At 48.2% G+C, this 21,520-nt stretch overlaps 1 protein-coding gene across 1 annotated transcript in view; it reads right to left on the reverse strand.

Annotated features, from left to right (window-relative positions):
- Positions 1–21,520, reverse strand: part of LOC142187388 (myosin-IIIb-like) — a gene marked incomplete at its 5' end in the record, with an annotated part of 59,480 nt that overhangs the window by 23,772 nt on the left and 14,188 nt on the right. Inside the window, 2 exons of the mRNA XM_075261592.1 lie at positions 17,203–17,289; positions 18,993–19,093. Coding sequence (XP_075117693.1) covers positions 17,203–17,289; positions 18,993–19,093 — 188 coding nt within the window. The remainder of the gene's footprint in view (positions 1–17,202; positions 17,290–18,992; positions 19,094–21,520) is intronic.

The following is a 21,520-nucleotide window of genomic DNA, read 5'->3' on the forward strand; positions in this document are numbered from 1 at the left end:
CTGTCCTTATATTAGGAGGAGAGCGCCCCCTCCATCTAGTCTGTCCTTATATTAGGAGGAGAGCGCCCCCTCCATCTAGTCTGTCCTTATATTAGGAGGAGAGCGCCCCCTCCATCTAGTCTGTCCTTATATTAGTAGTAGAGTGCCCCCTCCATCTAGTCTGTCCTTATATTAGGAGGAGAGCGCCCCCTCCATCTAGTCTGTCCTTATATTAGTAGTAGAGTGCCCCCTCCATCTAGTCTGTCCTTATATTAGTAGTAGAGTGCCCCCTCCACCTAGTCTGTCCTTAAATTAGGAGGAGAGCGCTCCCTCCATCTAGTCTGTCCTTATATTAGGAGGAGAGCGCCCCCTCCATCTAGTCTGTCCTTATATTAGGAGGAGAAAGCCCCTCCATCTACTCTGTCCTTATATTAGGAGGAGAGCGCCCCCTCCATCTAGTCTGTCCTTATATTAGTAGTAGAGCGCCCCCTCCACCTAGTCTGTCCTTAAATTAGGAGGAGAGCGCTCCCTCCATCTAGTCTGTCCTTATATTAGGAGGAGAGCGCCCCCTCCATCTAGTCTGTCCTTATATTAGTAGTAGAGCGCCCCCTCCATCTAGTCTGTCCTTATATTAGTAGTAGAGTGCCCCCTCCATCTAGTCTGTCCTTATATTAGGAGGAGAGCGCCCCCTCCATCTAGTCTGCCCTTATATTAGGAGGAGAGCGCCCCCTCCATCCAGTCTGTCCTTATATTAGTAGTAGAGCGCCCCCTCCATCTAGTCTGTCCTTATATTAGGAGGAGAGCGCCCCCTCCATCTAGTCTGTCCTTATATTAGTAGTAGAGCGCCCCCTCCATCTAGTCTGTCCTTATATTAGTAGTAGAGTGCCCCCTCCATCTAGTCTGTCCTTATATTAGTAGTAGAGTGCCCCCTCCATCTAGTCTGTCCTTATATTAGGAGGAGAGCGCCCCCTCCATCTAGTCTGCCCTTATATTAGGAGGAGAGCGCCCCCTCCATCCAGTCTGTCCTTATATTAGTAGTAGAGCGCCCCCTCCATCTAGTCTGTCCTTATATTAGGAGGAGAGCGCCCCCTCCATCTAGTCTGTCCTTATATTAGGAGGAGAGCGCCCCCTCCATCTAGTCTGCCCTTATATTAGGAGGAGAGCGCCCCCTCCATCTAGTCTGTCCTTATATTAGGAGCAGAGCGCCCCCTCCATCTAGTCTGTCCTTATATTAGGAGGAGAACGCCCCCTCCATCTAGTCTGTCCTTATATTAGTAGTAGAGTGCCCCCTCCATCTAGTCTGTCCTTATATTAGGAGGAGAGCGCCCCCTCCATCTAGTCTGTCCTTATATTAGTAGTAGAGCGCCCCCTCCATCTAGTCTGTCCTTATATTAGGAGGAGAGCGCCCCCTCCATCTAGTCTGCCCTTATATTAGGAGGAGAGCGCCCCCTCCATCTAGTCTGTCCTTATATTAGGAGGAGAGCGCCCCCTCCATCTAGTCTGTCCTTATATTAGTAGTAGAGCGCCCCCTCCATCTAGTCTGTCCTTATATTAGTAGTAGAGCGCCCCCTCCATCTAGTCTGTCCTTATATTAGTAGGAGAACGCCCCCTCCATCTAGTCTGTCCTTATATTAGTAGTAGAGCGCCCCCTCCATCTAGTCTGTCCTTATATTAGGAGGAGAGCGCCCCCTCCATCTAGTCTGTCCTTATATTAGTAATAGAGCGCCCCCTCCATCTAGTCTGTCCTTATATTAGGAGGAGAGCGCCCCCTCCATCTAGTCTGTCCTTATATTAGGAGGAGAGCGCCCCCTCCATCTAGTCTGTCCTTATATTAGTAGTAGAGCGCCCCCTCCATCTAGTCTGTCCTTATATTAGGAGGAGAGCGCCCCCTCCATCCAGTCTGTCCTTATATTAGTAGTAGAGCGCCCCCTCCATCTAGTCTGTCCTTATATTAGTAGTAGAGCGCCCCCTCCATCTAGTCTGTCCTTATATTAGGAGGAGAGCGCCCCCTCCATCTAGTCTGTCCTTATATTAGGAGGAGAGCGCCCCCTCCATCTAGTCTGTCCTTATATTAGTAGTAGAGCGCCCCCTCCATCTAGTCTGTCCTTATATTAGTAGTAGAGTGCCCCCTCCATCTAGTCTGTCCTTATATTAGGAGGAGAGCGCCCCCTCCATCTAGTCTGTCCTTATATTAGGAGGAGAGCGCCCCCTCCATCTAGTCTGTCCTTATATTAGTAGTAGAGTGCCCCCTCCATCTAGTCTGTCCTTATATTAGGAGAGCGCCCCCTCAATCTAGTCTGTCCTTATATTAGTAGTAGAGCGCCCCCTCCATCTAGTCTGTCCTTATATTAGGAGGAGAGCGCCCCCTCCATCTAGTCTGCCCTTATATTAGGAGGAGAGCGCCCCCTCCATCTAGTCTGTCCTTATATTAGTAGTAGAGCGCCCCCTCCATCTAGTCTGTCCTTATATTAGGAGGAGAGCGCCCCCTCCATCTAGTCTGTCCTTATATTAGTAGTAGAGCGCCCCCTCCATCTAGTCTGTCCTTATATTAGTAGGAGAGCGCCCCCTCCATCTAGTCTGTCCTTATATTAGTAGTAGAGCGCCCCCTCCATCTAGTCTGTCCTTATATTAGTAGTAGAGCGCCCCCTCCATCTAGTCTGTCCTTATATTAGTAGGAGAGCGCCCCCTCCATCTAGTCTGCCCTTATATTAGTAGTAGAGCGCCCCCTCCATCTAGTCTGTCCTTATATTAGGAGGAGAGCGCCCCCTCCATCTAGTCTGTCCTTATATTAGGAGGAGAGCGCCCCCTCCATCTAGTCTGTCCTTATATTAGGAGGAGAGCGCCCCCTCCATCTAGTCTGTCCTTATATTAGGAGGAGAGCGCCCCCTCCATCCAGTCTGTCCTTATATTAGTAGTAGAGCGCCCCCTCCATCTAGTCTGTCCTTATATTAGGAGGAGAGCGCCCCCTCCATCTAGTCTGTCCTTATATTAGGAGGAGAACGCCCCCTCCATCTAGTCTGTCCTTATATTAGGAGCAGAGCGCCCCCTCCATCTAGTCTATCCTTATATTAGGAGGAGAGCGCCCCCTCCATCTAGTCTGTCCTTATATTAGTAGTAGAGCGCCCCCTCCATCTAGTCTGTCCTTATATTAGTAGTAGAGCGCCCCCTCCATCTAGTCTGTCCTTATATTAGTAGTAGAGTGCCCCCTCCATCTAGTCTGTCCTTATATTAGGAGGAGAGCGGCCCCTCCATCTAGTCTGTCCTTATATTAGGAGGAGAGCGCCCCCTCCATCTAGTCTGTCCTTATATTAGTAGTAGAGCGCCCCCTCCATCTAGTCTGTCCTTATATTAGGAGGAGAGCGCCCCCTCCATCTAGTCTGTCCTTATATTAGGAGGAGAGCTCCCCCTCCATCTAGTCTGTCCTTATATTAGGAGCAGAGCGCCCCCTCCATCTAGTCTGTCCTTATATTAGGAGGAGAGCGCCCCCTCCATCTAGTCTGTCCTTATATTAGGAGGAGAGCGCCCCCTCCATCTAGTCTGTCCTTATATTAGGAGGAGAGCGCCCCCTCCATCTAGTCTGTCCTTATATTAGTAGTAGAGCGCCCCCTCCATCTAGTCTGTCCTTATATTAGTAGTAGAGCGCCCCTTCCATCTAGTCTGTCCTTATATTAGGAGGAGAGCGCCCCCTCCATCTAGTCTGTCCTTATATTAGGAGGAGAGCGCCCCCTCCATCTAGTCTGTCCTTATATTAGTAGTAGAGCGCCCCCTCCATCTAGTCTGTCCTTATATTAGTAGTAGAGCGCCCCCTCCATCTAGTCTGTCCTTATATTAGGAGGAGAGCGCCCCCTCCATCTAGTCTGTCCTTATATTAGGAGAGCGCCCCCTCCATCTAGTCTGTCCTTATATTAGTAGTAGAGCGCCCCCTCCATCTAGTCTGTCCTTATATTAGGAGGAGAGCGCCCCCTCCATCTAGTCTGTCCTTATATTAGTAGTAGAGCGCCCCCTCCATCTAGTCTGTCCTTATATTAGGAGGAGAGCGCCCCCTCCATCTAGTCTGTCCTTATATTAGGAGGAGAGCCCCCCCCCTCCATCTAGTCTGTCCTTATATTAGGAGGAGAGTGCCCCCTCCATCTAGTCTGTCCTTATATTAGTAATAGAGCGCCCCCTCCATCTAGTCTGTCCTTATATTAGTAATAGAGCGCCCCCTCCATCTAGTCTGTCCTTATATTAGGAGGAGAGCGCCCCCTCCATCTAGTCTGTCCTTATATTAGGAGGAGAGCGCCCCCTCCATCTAGTCTGTCCTTATATTAGGAGGAGAACGCCCCCTCCATCTAGTCTGTCCTTATATTAGTAGTAGAGCGCCCCCTCCATCTAGTCTGTCCTTATATTAGTAGTAGAGCGCCCCCTCCATCTAGTCTGTCCTTATATTAGGAGGAGAGCGCCCCCTCCATCTAGTCTGTCCTTATATTAGGAGGAGAGTGCCCCCTCCATCTAGTCTGTCCTTATATTAGGAGGAGAGCGCCCCCTCCATCTAGTCTGTCCTTATATTAGGAGGAGAACGCCCCCTCCATCTAATCTGTCCTTATATTAGGAGAGCGCCCCCTCCATCTAGTCTGTCCTTATATTAGGAGGAGAAAGCCCCTCCATCTAGTCTGTCCTTATATTAGTAATAGAGCGCCCCCTCCATCTAGTCTGTCCTTATATTAGGAGGAGAGCGCCCCCTCCATCTAGTCTGCCCTTATATTAGGAGGAGAGCTCCCCCTCCATCTAGTCTGTCCTTATATTAGTAGTAGAGCGCCCCCTCCATCCAGTCTGTCCTTATATTAGGAGGAGAGCGCCCCCTCCATCTAGTCTGTCCTTATATTAGTAGTAGAGCGCCCCCTCCATCTAGTCTGTCCTTATATTAGGAGAGCGCCCCCTCCATCTAGTCTGTCCTTATATTAGTAGTAGAGCGCCCCCTCCATCTAGTCTGTCCTTACATTAGGAGGAGAGCTCCCCCTCCATCTAGTCTGTCCTTTTATTAGGAGAGCGCCCCCTCCATCTAGTCTGTCCTTATATTAGGAGGAGAGCACCCCCTCCATCTAGTCTGTCCTTATATTAGTAATAGAGCGCCCCCTCCATCTAGTCTGTCCTTATATTAGGAGAGCGCCCCCTCCATCTAGTCTGTCCTTATATTAGGAGAGCGCCCCCTCCATCTAGTCTGTCCTTATATTAGGAGAGCGCCCCCTCCATCTAGTCTGTCCTTATATTAGTAGTAGAGCGCCCCCTCCATCTAGACTGTCCTTATATTAGGAGCAGAGCGCCCCCTCCATCTAGTCTATCCTTATATTAGGAGGAGAGCGCCCCCTCCATCTAGTCTGTCCTTATATTAGGAGGAGAGCGCCCCCTCCATCTAGTCTGTCCTTATATTAGGAGGAGAGCGCCCCCTCCATCCAGTCTGTCCTTATATTAGTAGTAGAGCGCCCCCTACATCTAGTCTGTCCTTATATTAGGAGGAGAGCGCCCCCTCCATCTAGTCTGTCCTTATATTAAGAGGAGAGCGCCCCCTCCATCTAGTCTGTCCTTATATTAGGAGGAGAGCGCCCCCTCCATCTAGTCTGTCCTTATATTAGTAGTAGAGCGCCCCCTCCATCTAGTCTGTCCTTATATTAGTAGTAGAGTGCCCCCTCCATCTAGTCTGTCCTTATATTAGGAGGAGAGCGCCCCCTCCATCTCGTCTGTCCTTATATTAGGAGGAGAGCGCCCCCTCCATCTAGTCTGTCCTTATATTAGTAGTAGAGCGCCCCCTCCATCTAGTCTGTCCTTATATTAGTAGTAGAGCGCCCCCTCCATCTAGTCTGTCCTTATATTAGGAGGAGAGCGCCCCCTCCATCTAGTCTGTCCTTATATTAGGAGGAGAGCTCCCCCTCCATCTAGTCTGTCCTTATATTAGGAGCAGAGCGCCCCCTCCATCTAGTCTGTCCTTATATTAGTAGTAGAGCGCCCCCTCCATCTAGTCTGTCCTTATATTAGGAGGAGAGCGCCCCCTCCATCTAGTCTGTCCTTATATTAGGAGGAGAGTGCCCCCTCCATCTAGTCTGTCCTTATATTAGTAATAGAGCGCCCCCTCCATCTAATCTGTCCTTATATTAGGAGGAGAGCGCCACCTCCATCTAGTCTGTCCTTATATTAGGAGGAGAGCGCCCCCTCCATCTAGTCTGTCCTTATATTAGGAGGAGAGCGCCCCCTCCATCTAGTCTGTCCTTATATTAGGAGGAGAGCGCCCCCTCCATCTAGTCTGTCCTTATATTAGTAGTAGAGTGCCCCCTCCATCTAATCTGTCCTTATATTAGGAGGAGAACGCCCCCTCCATCTAGTCTGTCCTTATATTAGTAGTAGAGTGCCCCCTCCATCTAATCTGTCCTTATATTAGGAGGAGAGCGCCCCCTCCATCTAGTCTGTCCTTATATTAGGAGGAGAGCGCCCCCTCCATCTAGTCTGTCCTTATATTAGGAGGAGAGCGCCCTCTCCATCTAGTCTGTCCTTATATTAGTAGTAGAGTGCCCCCTCCATCTAGTCTGTCCTTATATTAGGAGGAGAGCGCCCCCTCCATCTAGTCTGTCCTTATATTAGGAGGAGAGCTCCCCCTCCATCTAGTCTGTCCTTATATTAGGAGCAGAGCGCCCCCTCCATCTAGTCTGTCCTTATATTAGGAGAGCGCCCCCTCCATCTAGTCTGTCCTTATATTAGGAGGAGAGTGCCCCCTCCATCTAGTCTGTCCTTATATTAGGAGGAGAGCGCCCCCTCCATCTAGTCTGTCCTTATTTTAGTAGTAGAGCGCCCCCTCCATCTAGTCTGTCCTTATATTAGGAGGAGAACGCCCCCTCCATCTAGTCTGTCCTTATATTAGTAGTAGAGCGCCCCCTCCATCTAGTCTGTCCTTATATTAGTAGTAGAGCGCCCCCTCCATCTAGTCTGTCCTTATATTAGGAGGAGAACGCCCCCTCCATCTAGTCTGTCCTTATATTAGTAATAGAGCGCCCCCTCCATCTAGTCTGTCCTTATATTAGGAGGAGAGCGCCACCTCCATCTAGTCTGTCCTTATATTAGGAGGAGGGCGCCCCCTCCATCTAGTCTGTCCTTATATTAGTAGTAGAGTGCCCCCTCCATCTAATCTGTCCTTATATTAGGAGGAGAGCGCCCCCTCCATCTAGTCTGTCCTTATATTAGGAGGAGAGCGCCCCCTCCATCTAGTCTGTCCTTATATTAGGAGGAGAACGCCCCCTCCATCTAGTCTGTCCTTATATTAGTAGTAGAGCACCCCCTCCATCTAGTCTGTCCTTATATTAGGAGGAGAGCGCCCCCTCCATCTAGTCTGTCCTTATATTAGGAGCAGAGCGCCCCCTCCATCTAGTCTGTCCTTATATTAGGAGGAGAGCGCCCCCTCCATCTAGTCTGTCCTTATATTAGGAGGAGAGCGCCCCCTCCATCTAATCTGTCCTTATATTAGTAGTAGAGCGCCCCCTCCATCTAGTCTGTCCTTATATTAGGAGGAGAACGCCCCTCCATCTATTCTGTCCTTATATTAGTAGTAGAGCGCCCCCTCCATCTATTCTGTCCTTATATTAGGAGGAGAACGCCCCTCCATCTATTCTGTCCTTATATTAGGAGGAGAGCGCCCCCTCCATCTAGTCTGTCCTTATATTAGTAGTAGAGCGCCCCTTCCATCTAGTCTGTCCTTATATTAGGAGGAGAGCGCCCCCTCCATCTAGTCTGTCCTTATATTAGGAGGAGAGCGCCCCCTCCATCTAGTCTGTCCTTATATTAGTAGTAGAGCGCCCCCTCCATCTAGTCTGTCCTTATATTAGGAGGAGAGCGCCCCCTCCATCTAGTCTGTCCTTATATTAGGAGGAGAGCGCCCCCTCCATCTAGTCTGTCCTTATATTAGGAGGAGAGCGCCCCCTCCATCTAGTCTGTCCTTATATTAGGAGGAGAGCGCCCCCTCCATCTAGTCTGTCCTTATATTAGTAGTAGAGCGCCCCCTCCATCTAGTCTGTCCTTATATTAGTAGTAGAGCGCCCCCTACATCTAGTCTGTCCTTATATTAGGAGGAGAGCGCCCCCTCCATCTAGTCTGTCCTTATATTAAGAGGAGAGCGCCCCCTCCATCTAGTCTGTCCTTATATTAGGAGGAGAGCGCCCCCTCCATCTAGTCTGTCCTTATATTAGTAGTAGAGCGCCCCCTCCATCTAGTCTGTCCTTATATTAGTAGTAGAGTGCCCCCTCCATCTAGTCTGTCCTTATATTAGGAGGAGAGCGCCCCCTCCATCTCGTCTGTCCTTATATTAGGAGGAGAGCGCCCCCTCCATCTAGTCTGTCCTTATATTAGTAGTAGAGCGCCCCCTCCATCTAGTCTGTCCTTATATTAGTAGTAGAGCGCCCCCTCCATCTAGTCTGTCCTTATATTAGGAGGAGAGCGCCCCCTCCATCTAGTCTGTCCTTATATTAGGAGGAGAGCTCCCCCTCCATCTAGTCTGTCCTTATATTAGGAGCAGAGCGCCCCCTCCATCTAGTCTGTCCTTATATTAGTAGTAGAGCGCCCCCTCCATCTAGTCTGTCCTTATATTAGGAGGAGAGTGCCCCCTCCATCTAGTCTGTCCTTATATTAGTAATAGAGCGCCCCCTCCATCTAATCTGTCCTTATATTAGGAGGAGAGCGCCACCTCCATCTAGTCTGTCCTTATATTAGGAGGAGAGCGCCCCCTCCATCTAGTCTGTCCTTATATTAGGAGGAGAGCGCCCCCTCCATCTAGTCTGTCCTTATATTAGGAGGAGAGCGCCCCCTCCATCTAGTCTGTCCTTATATTAGTAGTAGAGTGCCCCCTCCATCTAATCTGTCCTTATATTAGGAGGAGAACGCCCCCTCCATCTAGTCTGTCCTTATATTAGTAGTAGAGTGCCCCCTCCATCTAATCTGTCCTTATATTAGGAGGAGAACGCCCCCTCCATCTATTCTGTCCTTATATTAGTAATAGAGCGCCCCCTCCATCTAGTCTGTCCTTATATTAGGAGGAGAGCGCCCCCTCCATCTAGTCTGTCCTTATATTAGGAGGAGAGCGCCCCCTCCATCTAGTCTGTCCTAATATTAGGAGGAGAGCGCCCCCTCCATCTAGTCTGTCCTTATATTAGGAGGAGAACGCCCCCTCCATCTAGTCTGTCCTTATATTAGTAGTAGAGCGCCCCCTCCATCTAGTCTGTCCTTATATTAGTAATAGAGCGCCCCCTCCATCTAGTCTGTCCTTATATTAGGAGGAGAGTGCCCCCTCCATCTAGTCTGTCCTTATATTAGTAATAGAGCGCCCCCTCCATCTAGTCTGTCCTTATATTAGGAGGAGAGCGCCCCCTCCATCTAGTCTGTCCTTATATTAGGAGGAGAGCGCCCTCTCCATCTAGTCTGTCCTTATATTAGTAGTAGAGTGCCCCCTCCATCTAGTCTGTCCTTATATTAGGAGGAGAGCGCCCCCTCCATCTAGTCTGTCCTTATATTAGGAGGAGAGCTCCCCCTCCATCTAGTCTGTCCTTATATTAGGAGCAGAGCGCCCCCTCCATCTAGTCTGTCCTTATATTAGGAGAGCGCCCCCTCCATCTAGTCTGTCCTTATATTAGGAGGAGAGCGCCCCCTCCATCTAGTCTGTCCTTATATTAGTAATAGAGCGCCCCCTCCATCTAGTCTGTCCTTATATTAGGAGGAGAGCGCCACCTCCATCTAGTCTGTCCTTATATTAGGAGGAGGGCGCCCCCTCCATCTAGTCTGTCCTTATATTAGTAGTAGAGCGCCCCCTCCATCTAATCTGTCCTTATATTAGGAGGAGAACGCCCCCTCCATCTAGTCTGTCCTTATATTAGTAATAGAGCGCCCCCTCCATCTAGTCTGTCCTTATATTAGGAGGAGAGCGCCCCCTCCATCTAGTCTGTCCTTATATTAGGAGGAGAGTGCCCCCTCCATCTAGTCTGTCCTTATATTAGGAGGAGAGCGCCCCCTCCATCTAGTCTGTCCTTATTTTAGTAGTAGAGCGCCCCCTCCATCTAGTCTGTCCTTATATTAGGAGGAGAACGCCCCCTCCATCTAGTCTGTCCTTATATTAGTAGTAGAGCGCCCCCTCCATCTAGTCTGTCCTTATATTAGTAGTAGAGCGCCCCCTCCATCTAGTCTGTCCTTATATTAGGAGGAGAACGCCCCCTCCATCTAGTCTGTCCTTATATTAGTAATAGAGCGCCCCCTCCATCTAGTCTGTCCTTATATTAGGAGGAGAGCGCCACCTCCATCTAGTCTGTCCTTATATTAGGAGGAGGGCGCCCCCTCCATCTAGTCTGTCCTTATATTAGTAGTAGAGTGCCCCCTCCATCTAATCTGTCCTTATATTAGGAGGAGAACGCCCCCTCCATCTAGTCTGTCCTTATATTAGTAATAGAGCGCCCCCTCCATCTAGTCTGTCCTTATATTAGTAGTAGAGCGCCCCCTCCATCTAGTCTGTCCTTATATTAGTAGTAGAGTGCCCCCTCCATCTAGTCTGTCCTTATATTAGGAGGAGAGCGCCCCCTCCATTTAGTCTGTCCTTATATTAGTAGTAGAGCGCCCCCTCCATCTAGTCTGTCCTTATATTAGGAGCAGAGCGCCCCCTCCATCTAGTCTGTCCTTATATTAGGAGAGCGCCCCCTCCATCTAAACTGTCCTTATATTAGTAATAGAGCGCCCCCTCCATCTAGTCTGTCCTTATATTAGGAGGAGAGCGCCCCCTCCATCTAGTCTGTCCTTATATTAGGAGGAGAGCGCCCCCTCCATCTAGTCTGTCCTTATATTAGGAGGAGAACGCCCCCTCCATCTAGTCTGTCCTTATATTAGTAGTAGAGCACCCCCTCCATCTAGTCTGTCCTTATATTAGGAGGAGAGCGCCCCCTCCATCTAGTCTGTCCTTATATTAGGAGCAGAGCGCCCCCTCCATCTAGTCTGTCCTTATATTAGGAGGAGAGCTCCCCCTCCATCTAGTCTGTCCTTATATTAGGAGGAGAGCGCCCCCTCCATCTAATCTGTCCTTATATTAGTAGTAGAGCGCCCCCTCCATCTAGTCTGTCCTTATATTAGGAGGAGAACGCCCCTCCATCTATTCTGTCCTTATATTAGTAGTAGAGCGCCCCCTCCATCTAGTCTGTCCTTATATTAGGAGGAGAACGCCCCTCCATCTATTCTGTCCTTATATTAGGAGGAGAGCGCCCCCTCCATCTAGTCTGTCCTTATATTAGTAGTAGAGCGCCCCTTCCATCTAGTCTGTCCTTATATTAGGAGGAGAGCGCCCCCTCCATCTAGTCTGTCCTTATATTAGGAGGAGAGCGCCCCCTCCATCTAGTCTGTCCTTATATTAGTAGTAGAGCGCCCCCTCCATCTAGTCTGTCCTTATATTAGGAGGAGAGCGCCCCCTCCATCTAGTCTGTCCTTATATTAGGAGGAGAGCGCCCCCTCCATCTAGTCTGTCCTTATATTAGGAGGAGAGCGCCCCCTCCATCTAGTCTGTCCTTATATTAGGAGGAGAGCGCCCCCTCCATCTAGTCTGTCCTTATATTAGGAGGAGAGCGCCCCCTCCATCTAGTCTGTCCTTATATTAGGAGCAGAGCGCCCCCTCCATCTAGTCTGTCCTTATATTAGGAGGAGAGCGCCCCCTCCATCTAGTCTGTCCTTATATTAGGAGGAGAGCGCCCCTCCATCTAGTCTGTCCTTATATTAGTAGTAGAGCGCCCCCTCCATCTAGTCTGTCCTTATATTAGGAGGAGAGCGCCCCCTCCATCTAGTCTGTCCTTATATTAGGAGGAGAGCGCCCCCTCCATCTAGTCTGTCCTTTTATTAGGAGGAGAGCGCCCCCTCCATCTAGTCTGTCCTTATATTAGGAGGAGAAAGCCCCTCCATCTAGTCTGTCCTTATATTAGGAGGAGAGCGCCCCCTCCATCTAGTCTGTCCTTATATTAGGAGGAGAGCGCCCCCTCCATCTAGTCTGTCCTTATATTAGGAGGAGAACGCCCCCTCCATCTAGTCTGTCCTTATATTAGGAGGAGAACGCCCCCTCCATCTAGTCTGTCCTTATATTAGGAGGAGAGCGCCCCCTCCATCTAGTCTGTCCTTATATTAGTAGTAGAGCGCCCCCTCCATCTAGTCTGTCCTTATATTAGGAGGAGAGCGCCCCCTCCATCTAGTCTGTCCTTATATTAGGAGGAGAGCGCCCCCTCCGTCTAGTCTGTCCTTATATTAGGAGGAGAGCTCCCCCTCCATCTAGTCTGTCCTTATATTAGGAGGAGAGCGCCCCCTCCATCTAGTCTGTCCTTATATTAGGAGGAGAGCGCCCCCTCCATCTAGTCTGTCCTTATATTAGGAGGAGAGCGCCCCCTCCATCTAGTCTGTCCTTATATTAGGAGCAGAGCGCCCCCTCCATCTAGTCTGTCCTTATATTAGGAGGAGAACGCCCCCTCCATCTAGTCTGTCCTTATATTAGGAGGAGAGCGCCCCCTCCATCTAGTCTGTCCTTATATTAGGAGCAGAGCGCCCCCTCCATCTAGTCTGTCCTTATATTAGGAGGAGAGCGCCCCCTCCATCTAGTCTGTCCTTATATTAGGAGGAGAGCGCCCCCTCCATCTAGTCTGTCCTTATATTAGGAGGAGAACGCCCCCTCCATCTAGTCTGTCCTTATATTAGGAGGAGAGCGCCCCCTCCATCTAGTCTGTCCTTATATTAGGAGCAGAGCGCCCCCTCCATCTAGTCTGTCCTTATATTAGGAGGAGAGCGCCCCCTCCATCTAGTCTGTCCTTATATTAGGAGGAGAGCGCCCCCTCCATCTAGTCTGTCCTTATATTAGTAGTAGAGCGCCCCCTCCATCTAGTCTGTCCTTATATTAGTAGTAGAGCGCCCCTCCATCTAGTCTGTCCTTATATTAGTAGTAGAGCGCCCCCTCCATCTAGTCTGTCCTTATATTAGGAGGAGAGCGCCCCCTCCATCTAGTCTGTCCTTATATTAGGAGGAGAGCGCCCCCTCCATCTAGTCTGTCCTTATATTAGGAGGAGAGCGCCCCCTCCATCTAGTCTGTCCTTATATTAGGAGGAGAGCGCCCCCTCCATCTAGTCTGTCCTTTTATTAGGAGGAGAGCGCCCCCTCCATCTAATCTGTCCTTATATTAGGAGGAGAAAGCCCCTCCATCTAGTCTGTCCTTATATTAGGAGGAGAGCGCCCCCTCCATCTAGTCTGTCCTTATATTAGGAGGAGAGCGCCCCCTCCATCTAGTCTGTCCTTATATTAGGAGGAGAACGCCCCCTCCATCTAGTCTGTCCTTATATTAGGAGGAGAGCGCCCCCTCCATCTAGTCTGTCCTTATATTAGTAGTAGAGCGCCCCCTCCATCTAGTCTGTCCTTATATTAGGAGGAGAGCGCCCCCTCCATCTAGTCTGTCCTTATATTAGGAGGAGAGCGCCCCCTCCGTCTAGTCTGTCCTTATATTAGGAGGAGAGCTCCCCCTCCATCTAGTCTGTCCTTATATTAGGAGGAGAGCGCCCCCTCCGTCTAGTCTGTCCTTATATTAGGAGGAGAGCGCCCCCTCCATCTAGTCTGTCCTTATATTAGGAGGAGAGCGCCCCCTCCATCTAGTCTGTCCTTATATTAGGAGGAGAGCGCCCCCTCCATCTAGTCTGTCCTTATATTAGGAGGAGAGCGCCCCCTCCATCTAGTCTGTCCTTATATTAGGAGGAGAGCGCCCCCTCCATCTAGTCTGTCCTTATATTAGGAGGAGAACGCCCCCTCCATCTAGTCTGTCCTTATATTAGGAGGAGAGCGCCCCCTCCATCTAGTCTGTCCTTATATTAGGAGGAGAGCGCCCCCTCCATCTAGTCTGTCCTTATATTAGGAGCAGAGCGCCCCCTCCATCTAGTCTGTCCTTATATTAGGAGGAGAGCGCCCCCTCCATCTAGTCTGTCCTTATATTAGGAGGAGAGCGCCCCCTCCATCTAGTCTGTCCTTATATTAGTAGTAGAGCGCCCCCTCCATCTAGTCTGTCCTTATATTAGTAGTAGAGCGCCCCCTCCGTCTAGTCTGTCCTTATATTAGGAGGAGAGCGCCCCCTCCATCTAGTCTGTCCTTATATTAGGAGGAGAGCGCCCCCTCCATCTAGTCTGTCCTTATATTAGGAGGAGAGCGCCCCCTCCATCTAGTCTGTCCTTATATTAGGAGGAGAGCGCCCCCTCCATCTAGTCTGTCCTTATATTAGGAGGAGAGCGCCCCCTCCATCTAGTCTGTCCTTATATTAGTAGTAGAGCGCCCCCTCCATCTAGTCTGTCCTTATATTAGTAGTAGAGCGCCCCCTCCATCTAGTCTGTCCTTATACTAGGAGCAGAGCGCCCCCTCCATCTAGTCTGTCCTTATATTAGGAGGAGAGCGCCCCCTCCATCTAGTCTGTCCTTATATTAGGAGGAGAGCCCCCCCCTCCATCTAGTCTGTCCTTATATTAGGAGGAGAGCGCCCCCTCCATCTAGTCTGTCCTTATATTAGTAGCAGAGCGCCCCCTCCATCTAGTCTGTCCTTATATTAGGAGGAGAGCGCCCCCTCCATCTAGTCTGTCCTTATATTAGGAGGAGAGCGCCCCCTCCATCTAGTCTGTCCTTATATTAGGAGAGCGCCCCCTCCATCTAGTCTGTCCTTATATTAGTAGTAGAGCGCCCCCTCCATCTAGTCTGTCCTTATATTAGTAGTAGAGTGCCCCCTCCATCTAGTCTGTCCTTATATTAGGAGGAGAGCGCCCCCTCTGTCTAGTCTGTCCTTATATTAGGAGAGCGCCCCCTCCATCTAGTCTGTCCTTATATTAGTAGTAGAGCGCCCCCTCCATCTAGTCTGTCCTTATATTAGGAGGAGAGCGCCCCCTCCATCTAGTCTGTCCTTATATTAGGAGGAGAGCGCCCCCTCCATCTAGTCTGTCCTTATATTAGGAGGAGAACGCCCCCTCCATCTAGTCTGTCCTTATATTAGGAGGAGAGCGCCCCCTCCATCTAGTCTGTCCTTATATTAGGAGGAGAGCGCCCCTCCATCTAGTCTGTCCTTATATTAGTAGTAGAGCGCCCCCTCCATCTAGTCTGTCCTTATATTAGTAGCAGAGCGCCCCCTCCATCTAGTCTGTCCTTATATTAGTAGTAGAGCGCCCCCTCCATCTAGTCTGTCCTTATATTAGGAGGAGAGCGCCCCCTCCATCTAGTCTGTCCTTATATTAGGAGAGCGCCCCCTCCATCTAGTCTGTCCTTATATTAGTAGTAGAGCGCCCCCTCCATCTAGTCTGTCCTTATATTAGGAGGAGAGCGCCCCCTCCATCTAGTCTGTCCTTATATTAGTAGTAGAGCGCCCCCTCTGTCTAGTCTGTCCTTATATTAGGAGGAGAGCGCCCCCTCCGTCTAGTCTGTCCTTATATTAGGAGGAGAACGCCCCCTCCATCTAGTCTGTCCTTATATTAGGAGGAGAGCGCCCCCTCCATCTAGTCTGTCCTTATATTAGTAGTAGAGCGCCCCCTCCACCTAGTCTGTCCTTATATTAGGAGGAGAACGCCCCCTCCATCTAGTCTGTCCTTATATTAGTAGCAGAGCGCCCCCTCCATCTAGTCTGTCCTTATATTAGTAGTAGAGCGCCCCCTCCATCTAGTCTGTCCTTATATTAGTAGTAGAGCGCCCCCTCCATCTAGTCTGTCCTTATATTAGGAGAGCGCCCCCTCCATCTAGTCTGTCCTTATATTAGTAGTAGAGCGCCCCCTCCATCTAGTCTGTCCTTATATTAGGAGGAGAGCGCCCCCTCCATCTAGTCTGTCCTTATATTAGTAGTAGAGCGCCCCCTCCATCTAGTCTGTCCTTATATTAGTAGTAGAGCGCCCCCTCCATCTAGTCTGTCCTTATATTAGGAGAGCGCCCCCTCCATCTAGTCTGTCCTTATATTAGTAGTAGAGCGCCCCCTCCATCTAGTCTGTCCTTATATTAGGAGGAGAGCGCCCCCTCCATCTAGTCTGTCCTTATATTAGTAGTAGAGCGCCCCCTCCATCTAGTCTGTCCTTATATTAGTAGTAGAGCGCCCCCTCCATCTAGTCTGTCCTTATATTAGGAGAGCGCCCCCTCCATCTAGTCTGTCCTTATATTAGTAGTAGAGCGCCCCCTCCATCTAGTCTGTCCTTATATTAGGAGGAGAGCGCCCCCTCCATCTAGTCTGTCCTTATATTAGGAGGAGAGTGCCCCCTCCATCTAGTCTGTCCTTATATTAGGAGGAGAGCGCCCCCTCCATCTAGTCTGTCCTTATATTAGTAGTAGAGCGCCCCCTCCATCTAGTCTGTCCTTATATTAGTAGTAGAGCGCCCCCTCCATCTAGTCTGTCCTTATATTAGGAGAGCGCCCCCTCCATCTAGTCTGTCCTTATATTAGTAGTAGAGCGCCCCCTCCATCTAGTCTGTCCTTATATTAGGAGGAGAGCGCCCCCTCCATCTAGTCTGTCCTTATATTAGGAGGAGAGTGCCCCCTCCATCTAGTCTGTCCTTATATTAGGAGAGCGCCCCCTCCATCTAGTCTGTCCTTATATTAGTAGTAGAGCGCCCCCTCTGTCTAGTCTGTCCTTATATTAGGAGGAGAGCGCCCCCTCCGTCTATTCTGTCCTTATATTAGGAGCAGAGTGCCCCCTCCATCTAGTCTGTCCTTATATTAGGAGGAGAGCGCCCCCTCCATCTAGTCTGTCCTTATATTAGGAGGAGAGCGCCCCCTCCATCTAGTCTGTCCTTATATTAGGAGGAGAGCGCCCCCTCCATCTAGTCTGTCCTTATATTAGGAGGAGAGCGCCCCCTCCATCTAGTCTGTCCTTATATTAGTAGTAGAGCGCCCCCTCCATCTAGTCTGTCCTTATATTAGTAGTAGAGCGCCCCCTCCATCTAGTCTGTCCTTATATTAGGAGGAGAGCGCCCCCTCCATCTAGTCTGTCCTTATATTAGGAGGAGAGTGCCCCCTCCATCTAGTCTGTCCTTATATTAGGAGGAGAGCGCCCCCTCCATCTAGTCTGTCCTTATATTAGTAGTAGAGCGCCCCCTCTGTCTAGTCTGTCCTTATATTAGGAGAGCGCCCCCTCCATCTAGTCTGTCCTTATGTTAATACCCAGGTGACCCCTCCCAATATTACAGGTCGGTCCCCTATAGGACGCACTCACCAGTATGGGCTGATTATTGGTGAAGGCGACTGCAGCGTCCGTGACCCCCTCCTCCCGGTAATGCTGCTGCTCCATCAGGAAGATGTGCTGTCAACAAGACCGGAGGGAACATGTATGACAACATAAGAGGACACGGAATGGTACACGTGTGCAAGGACACAAAATAGTACACATGTGAGAGGACACGGAATCGTACACATGTGAGAGGACAGGGAGAAGTACACATGAGAAGATATGGAATAGTACACGTGAGAGGACACGGAATAGTACACATGTGAGAGGACACGGAATAGTACACATGTGAGAGGACACAATAGTACACATGTGAGGAGATTCAGCATAGTACACGTGAGAGGACACGGAATAGTACACATGTGAGTAGATACGGAATAGTACACGTGAGCGGATACAGAATCGTACACATGTGAGAGGACAGGGAGAAGTACTCATGAGAAGATATGGAATTGTACACATGTGAGAGGACACGGAATAGTACACGTGAGAGGACACGGAATAGTACACATGTGAGAGGACACGGAATAGTACACATGTGAGTAGATACAGAATCGTACACATGTGAGAGGACATGGAGAAGTACACATGAGAAGATATGGAATTGTACACATGTGAGAGGACACGGAATAGTACACATGTGAGAGGACACGGAATAGTACACATGTGAGAGGACACAATAGTACACATGCGAGAGGACATGGAATAGTACACATGCGAGAGGACATGGAATAGTACACGTGAGAGGACACGGAATAGTACACATGTGAGAGGACACGGAATAGTACACATGTGAGTAGATACAGAATCGTACACATGTGAGAGGACAGGGAGAAGTACACATGAGAAGATATGGAATTGTACACATGTGAGAGGACACGGAATAGTACACATGTGAGAGGACATGGAATAGTACACATGTGAGAGGACACGGAATAGTACACATGTGAGAGGACACGGAATAGTACACATGTGAGAGGACACGGAATAGTACACATGCGAGAGGACACGGAATAGTACACGTGAGAGGACACGGAATAGTACACATGTGAGAGGACACAATAGTACACATGCGAGAGGACACAATAGTACACATGTGAGAGGACACGGAATAGTACACATGTGAGAGGACACGGAATAGTACACATGTGAGTAGATACAGAATCGTACACATGTGAGAGGACAGGGAGAAGTACACATGAGAAGATATGGAATTGTACACATGTGAGAGGACACGGAATAGTACACATGTGAGAGGACACGGAATAGTACACATGTGAGAGGACACAATAGTACACATGCGAGAGGACACGGAATAGTACACATGTGAGGACACAGAATAATACACATGTGAGGACACAGAATAATACACATGTGAGGACACAATCGTACACATGTGAGAGAGGACAGAGAATAGTACACATTTGAGAAGATAAGAAATAGTACACATGTGAGAGGACACGGAATAGTACACATGTGAGAGAGGACACGGAATAGTACACATGTGAGAGAGGACACAGAATAGTACACATGTGAGAAGATACGAAATAGTACACATGTGAGGACACGGAACAGTACACATGTGAGAGGACACAATAGTACATGTGGGAAGATAAGGAATAGTAAACATGACTGATTATTACACGACTAATTCACATTACAATAACATTTGCTGTATTTTGACATGTAACATAACACATTGTAGTACCATCATATTTAGAGGTCATATAATACACATGATCACGTGTAACACAGAGGGACCAGGAGCTGGCACTTACATGGTTGAAGAAGTTCTGCAGCTGCTCGTTCGCCAGGTTTATGCACAACTGCTCGAAACGATTCACAGAAAAGTTTTCAAACCCAAAAATATCAAGAATTCCTGAGAAGAAAAAACATCATCATCAGATCAATGATCAGATCAGTCTCCATCATCAGCATCATGAGATCAATCATCATCATGAGATCAATCATCAGCTCAGTCTCCATCATCATCAGATCAATCATCATCATCATCATCAGTCTCCATCAGATCAATCATCATAAGTCTCCATCAGATCAATCATCAGATCAATCATCATCATCATATCAATCATCATCATCATCAGATCAATCATCATCATCATCAGATCAATCATCATCATCAGATCAATCATCATCAGATCAATCATCAGCTCAGTCTCCATCATCAGCATCATAAGATCAATCATCATATCAGTCTCCATCATCATCAGATCAATCATCATCATCATCATCAGTCTCCATCAGATCAATCATCATAAGTCTCCATCAGATCAATAATCAGATCAATCATCATCATCAGATCAATCATCATCAGATCAATCATCATCATCAGATCAATCATCATCATCAGATCAATCATCAGCTCAGTCTCCATCATCAGCATCATGAGATCAATCATCATAAGATCAATCATCAGCTCAGTCTCCATCATCATAAGATCAATCATCAGCTCAGTCTCCATCATCATCAGATCAATCATCATCATCATCAGTCTCCATCAGATCAATCATCATAAGTCTCCATCAGATCAATCATCAGATCAATCATCATCATCATATCAATCATCATCATCATCAGATCAATCATCATCATCAGATCAATCATCATCAGATCAATCATCAGCTCAGTCTCCATCATCAGCATCATGAGATCAATCATCATAAGATCAATCATCAGCTCAGTCTCCATCATCATAAGATCAATCATCATATCAGTCTCCATCATCATCAGATCAATCATCATCATCATCATCATCATCAGTCTCCATCAGATCAATCATCATAAGTCTCCATCAGATCAATCATCAGATCAATCATCATCATCAGATCAATCATCATCATCATATCAATCATCATCATCAGATCAATCATCATCATCAGATCAATCATCATCAGATCAATCACCAGATCAGTCTCCATCATCATCATATCAAGCATCATCATCATCATCATCATCATCAGTCTCCATCAGATCAATCATCATCATCAGATCAATCATCAGATCAATCATCAGATCAGTCTCCATCATCATCCGATCAATCATCACCAGCAGGTCTCCATCATCATCAGTCTCCATCAGATCAATCATCATCAGTCTCCATCAGATCAATCATCATCAGATCAGTCTCCATCATCATCAGATCAATCATCATCATCATCATCAGATCAATCATCAGATCAGTCTCCATCATCAGCATCATGAGATCAATCATCATCATAAGATCAATCATCAGCTCAGTCTCCATCATCATCAGATCAATCATCATCATCAGTCTCCATCAGATCAATCATCATAAGTCTCCATCAGATCAATCATCATCATCATATCAATCATCATCATCATCATCAGATCAATCATCATCATCAGATCAATCATCAGATCAGTCTCCATCATCATCATATCAATCATCATCATCATCATCATCATCATCAGTCTCCATCAGATCAATCATCATCATCAGATCAATCATCAGATCAATCATCAGATCAGTCTCCATCATCATCCGATCAATCATCACCAGCAGGTCTCCATCATCATCAGTCTCCATCAGATCAATCATCATCAGTCTCCATCAGATCAATCATCATCAGATCAGTCTCCATCATCATCCGATCAATCATCACCAGCAGGTCTCCATCATCATCATCATCATCATCATCATCAACAGATCAGTCTCCATCATCATCAGATCAGTCTCCTTATCAGATCATCATCAACAGATCAATCATAAGATCAATCTCCATTATCATCATCAGATCAATCATCATCAGATCAGTCTCCATCATCATCATCATCATCATCATCATATCAGTCTCCATCATCATCATCATCATCATCATCACCATCATCATCAGATCAATCATGATCAGATCAGTCTCCATCATCTTCATCAGATCAATCATCATCAGATCAGTCTCCATCATCATCATCATCATCATCATATCAGTCTCCATCATCATCATCATCATCATCACCATCATCATCAGATCAATCATGATCAGATCAGTCTCCATCATCTTCATCAGATCAATCATCATCAGATCAGTCTCCATCATCAGATCAATCACCATCAACTGATCAGTCTCCATCATCATCCGATCAATCATCACCAGCAGGTCTCCATCATCATCAGTCTCCATCAGATCATCATCAACAGATCAATCATAAGATCAATCTCCATTATCATCATCAGATCAATCATCATCAGATCAGTCTCCATCATCATCATCATCATCATCATCATCATCATATCAGTCTCCATCATCATCAGATCAATCATGATCAG

Source organism: Leptodactylus fuscus, unplaced genomic scaffold (assembly GCF_031893055.1).
Source record: "Leptodactylus fuscus isolate aLepFus1 unplaced genomic scaffold, aLepFus1.hap2 HAP2_SCAFFOLD_227, whole genome shotgun sequence".
Taxonomy (NCBI): Eukaryota; Metazoa; Chordata; class Amphibia; order Anura; family Leptodactylidae; genus Leptodactylus; species Leptodactylus fuscus.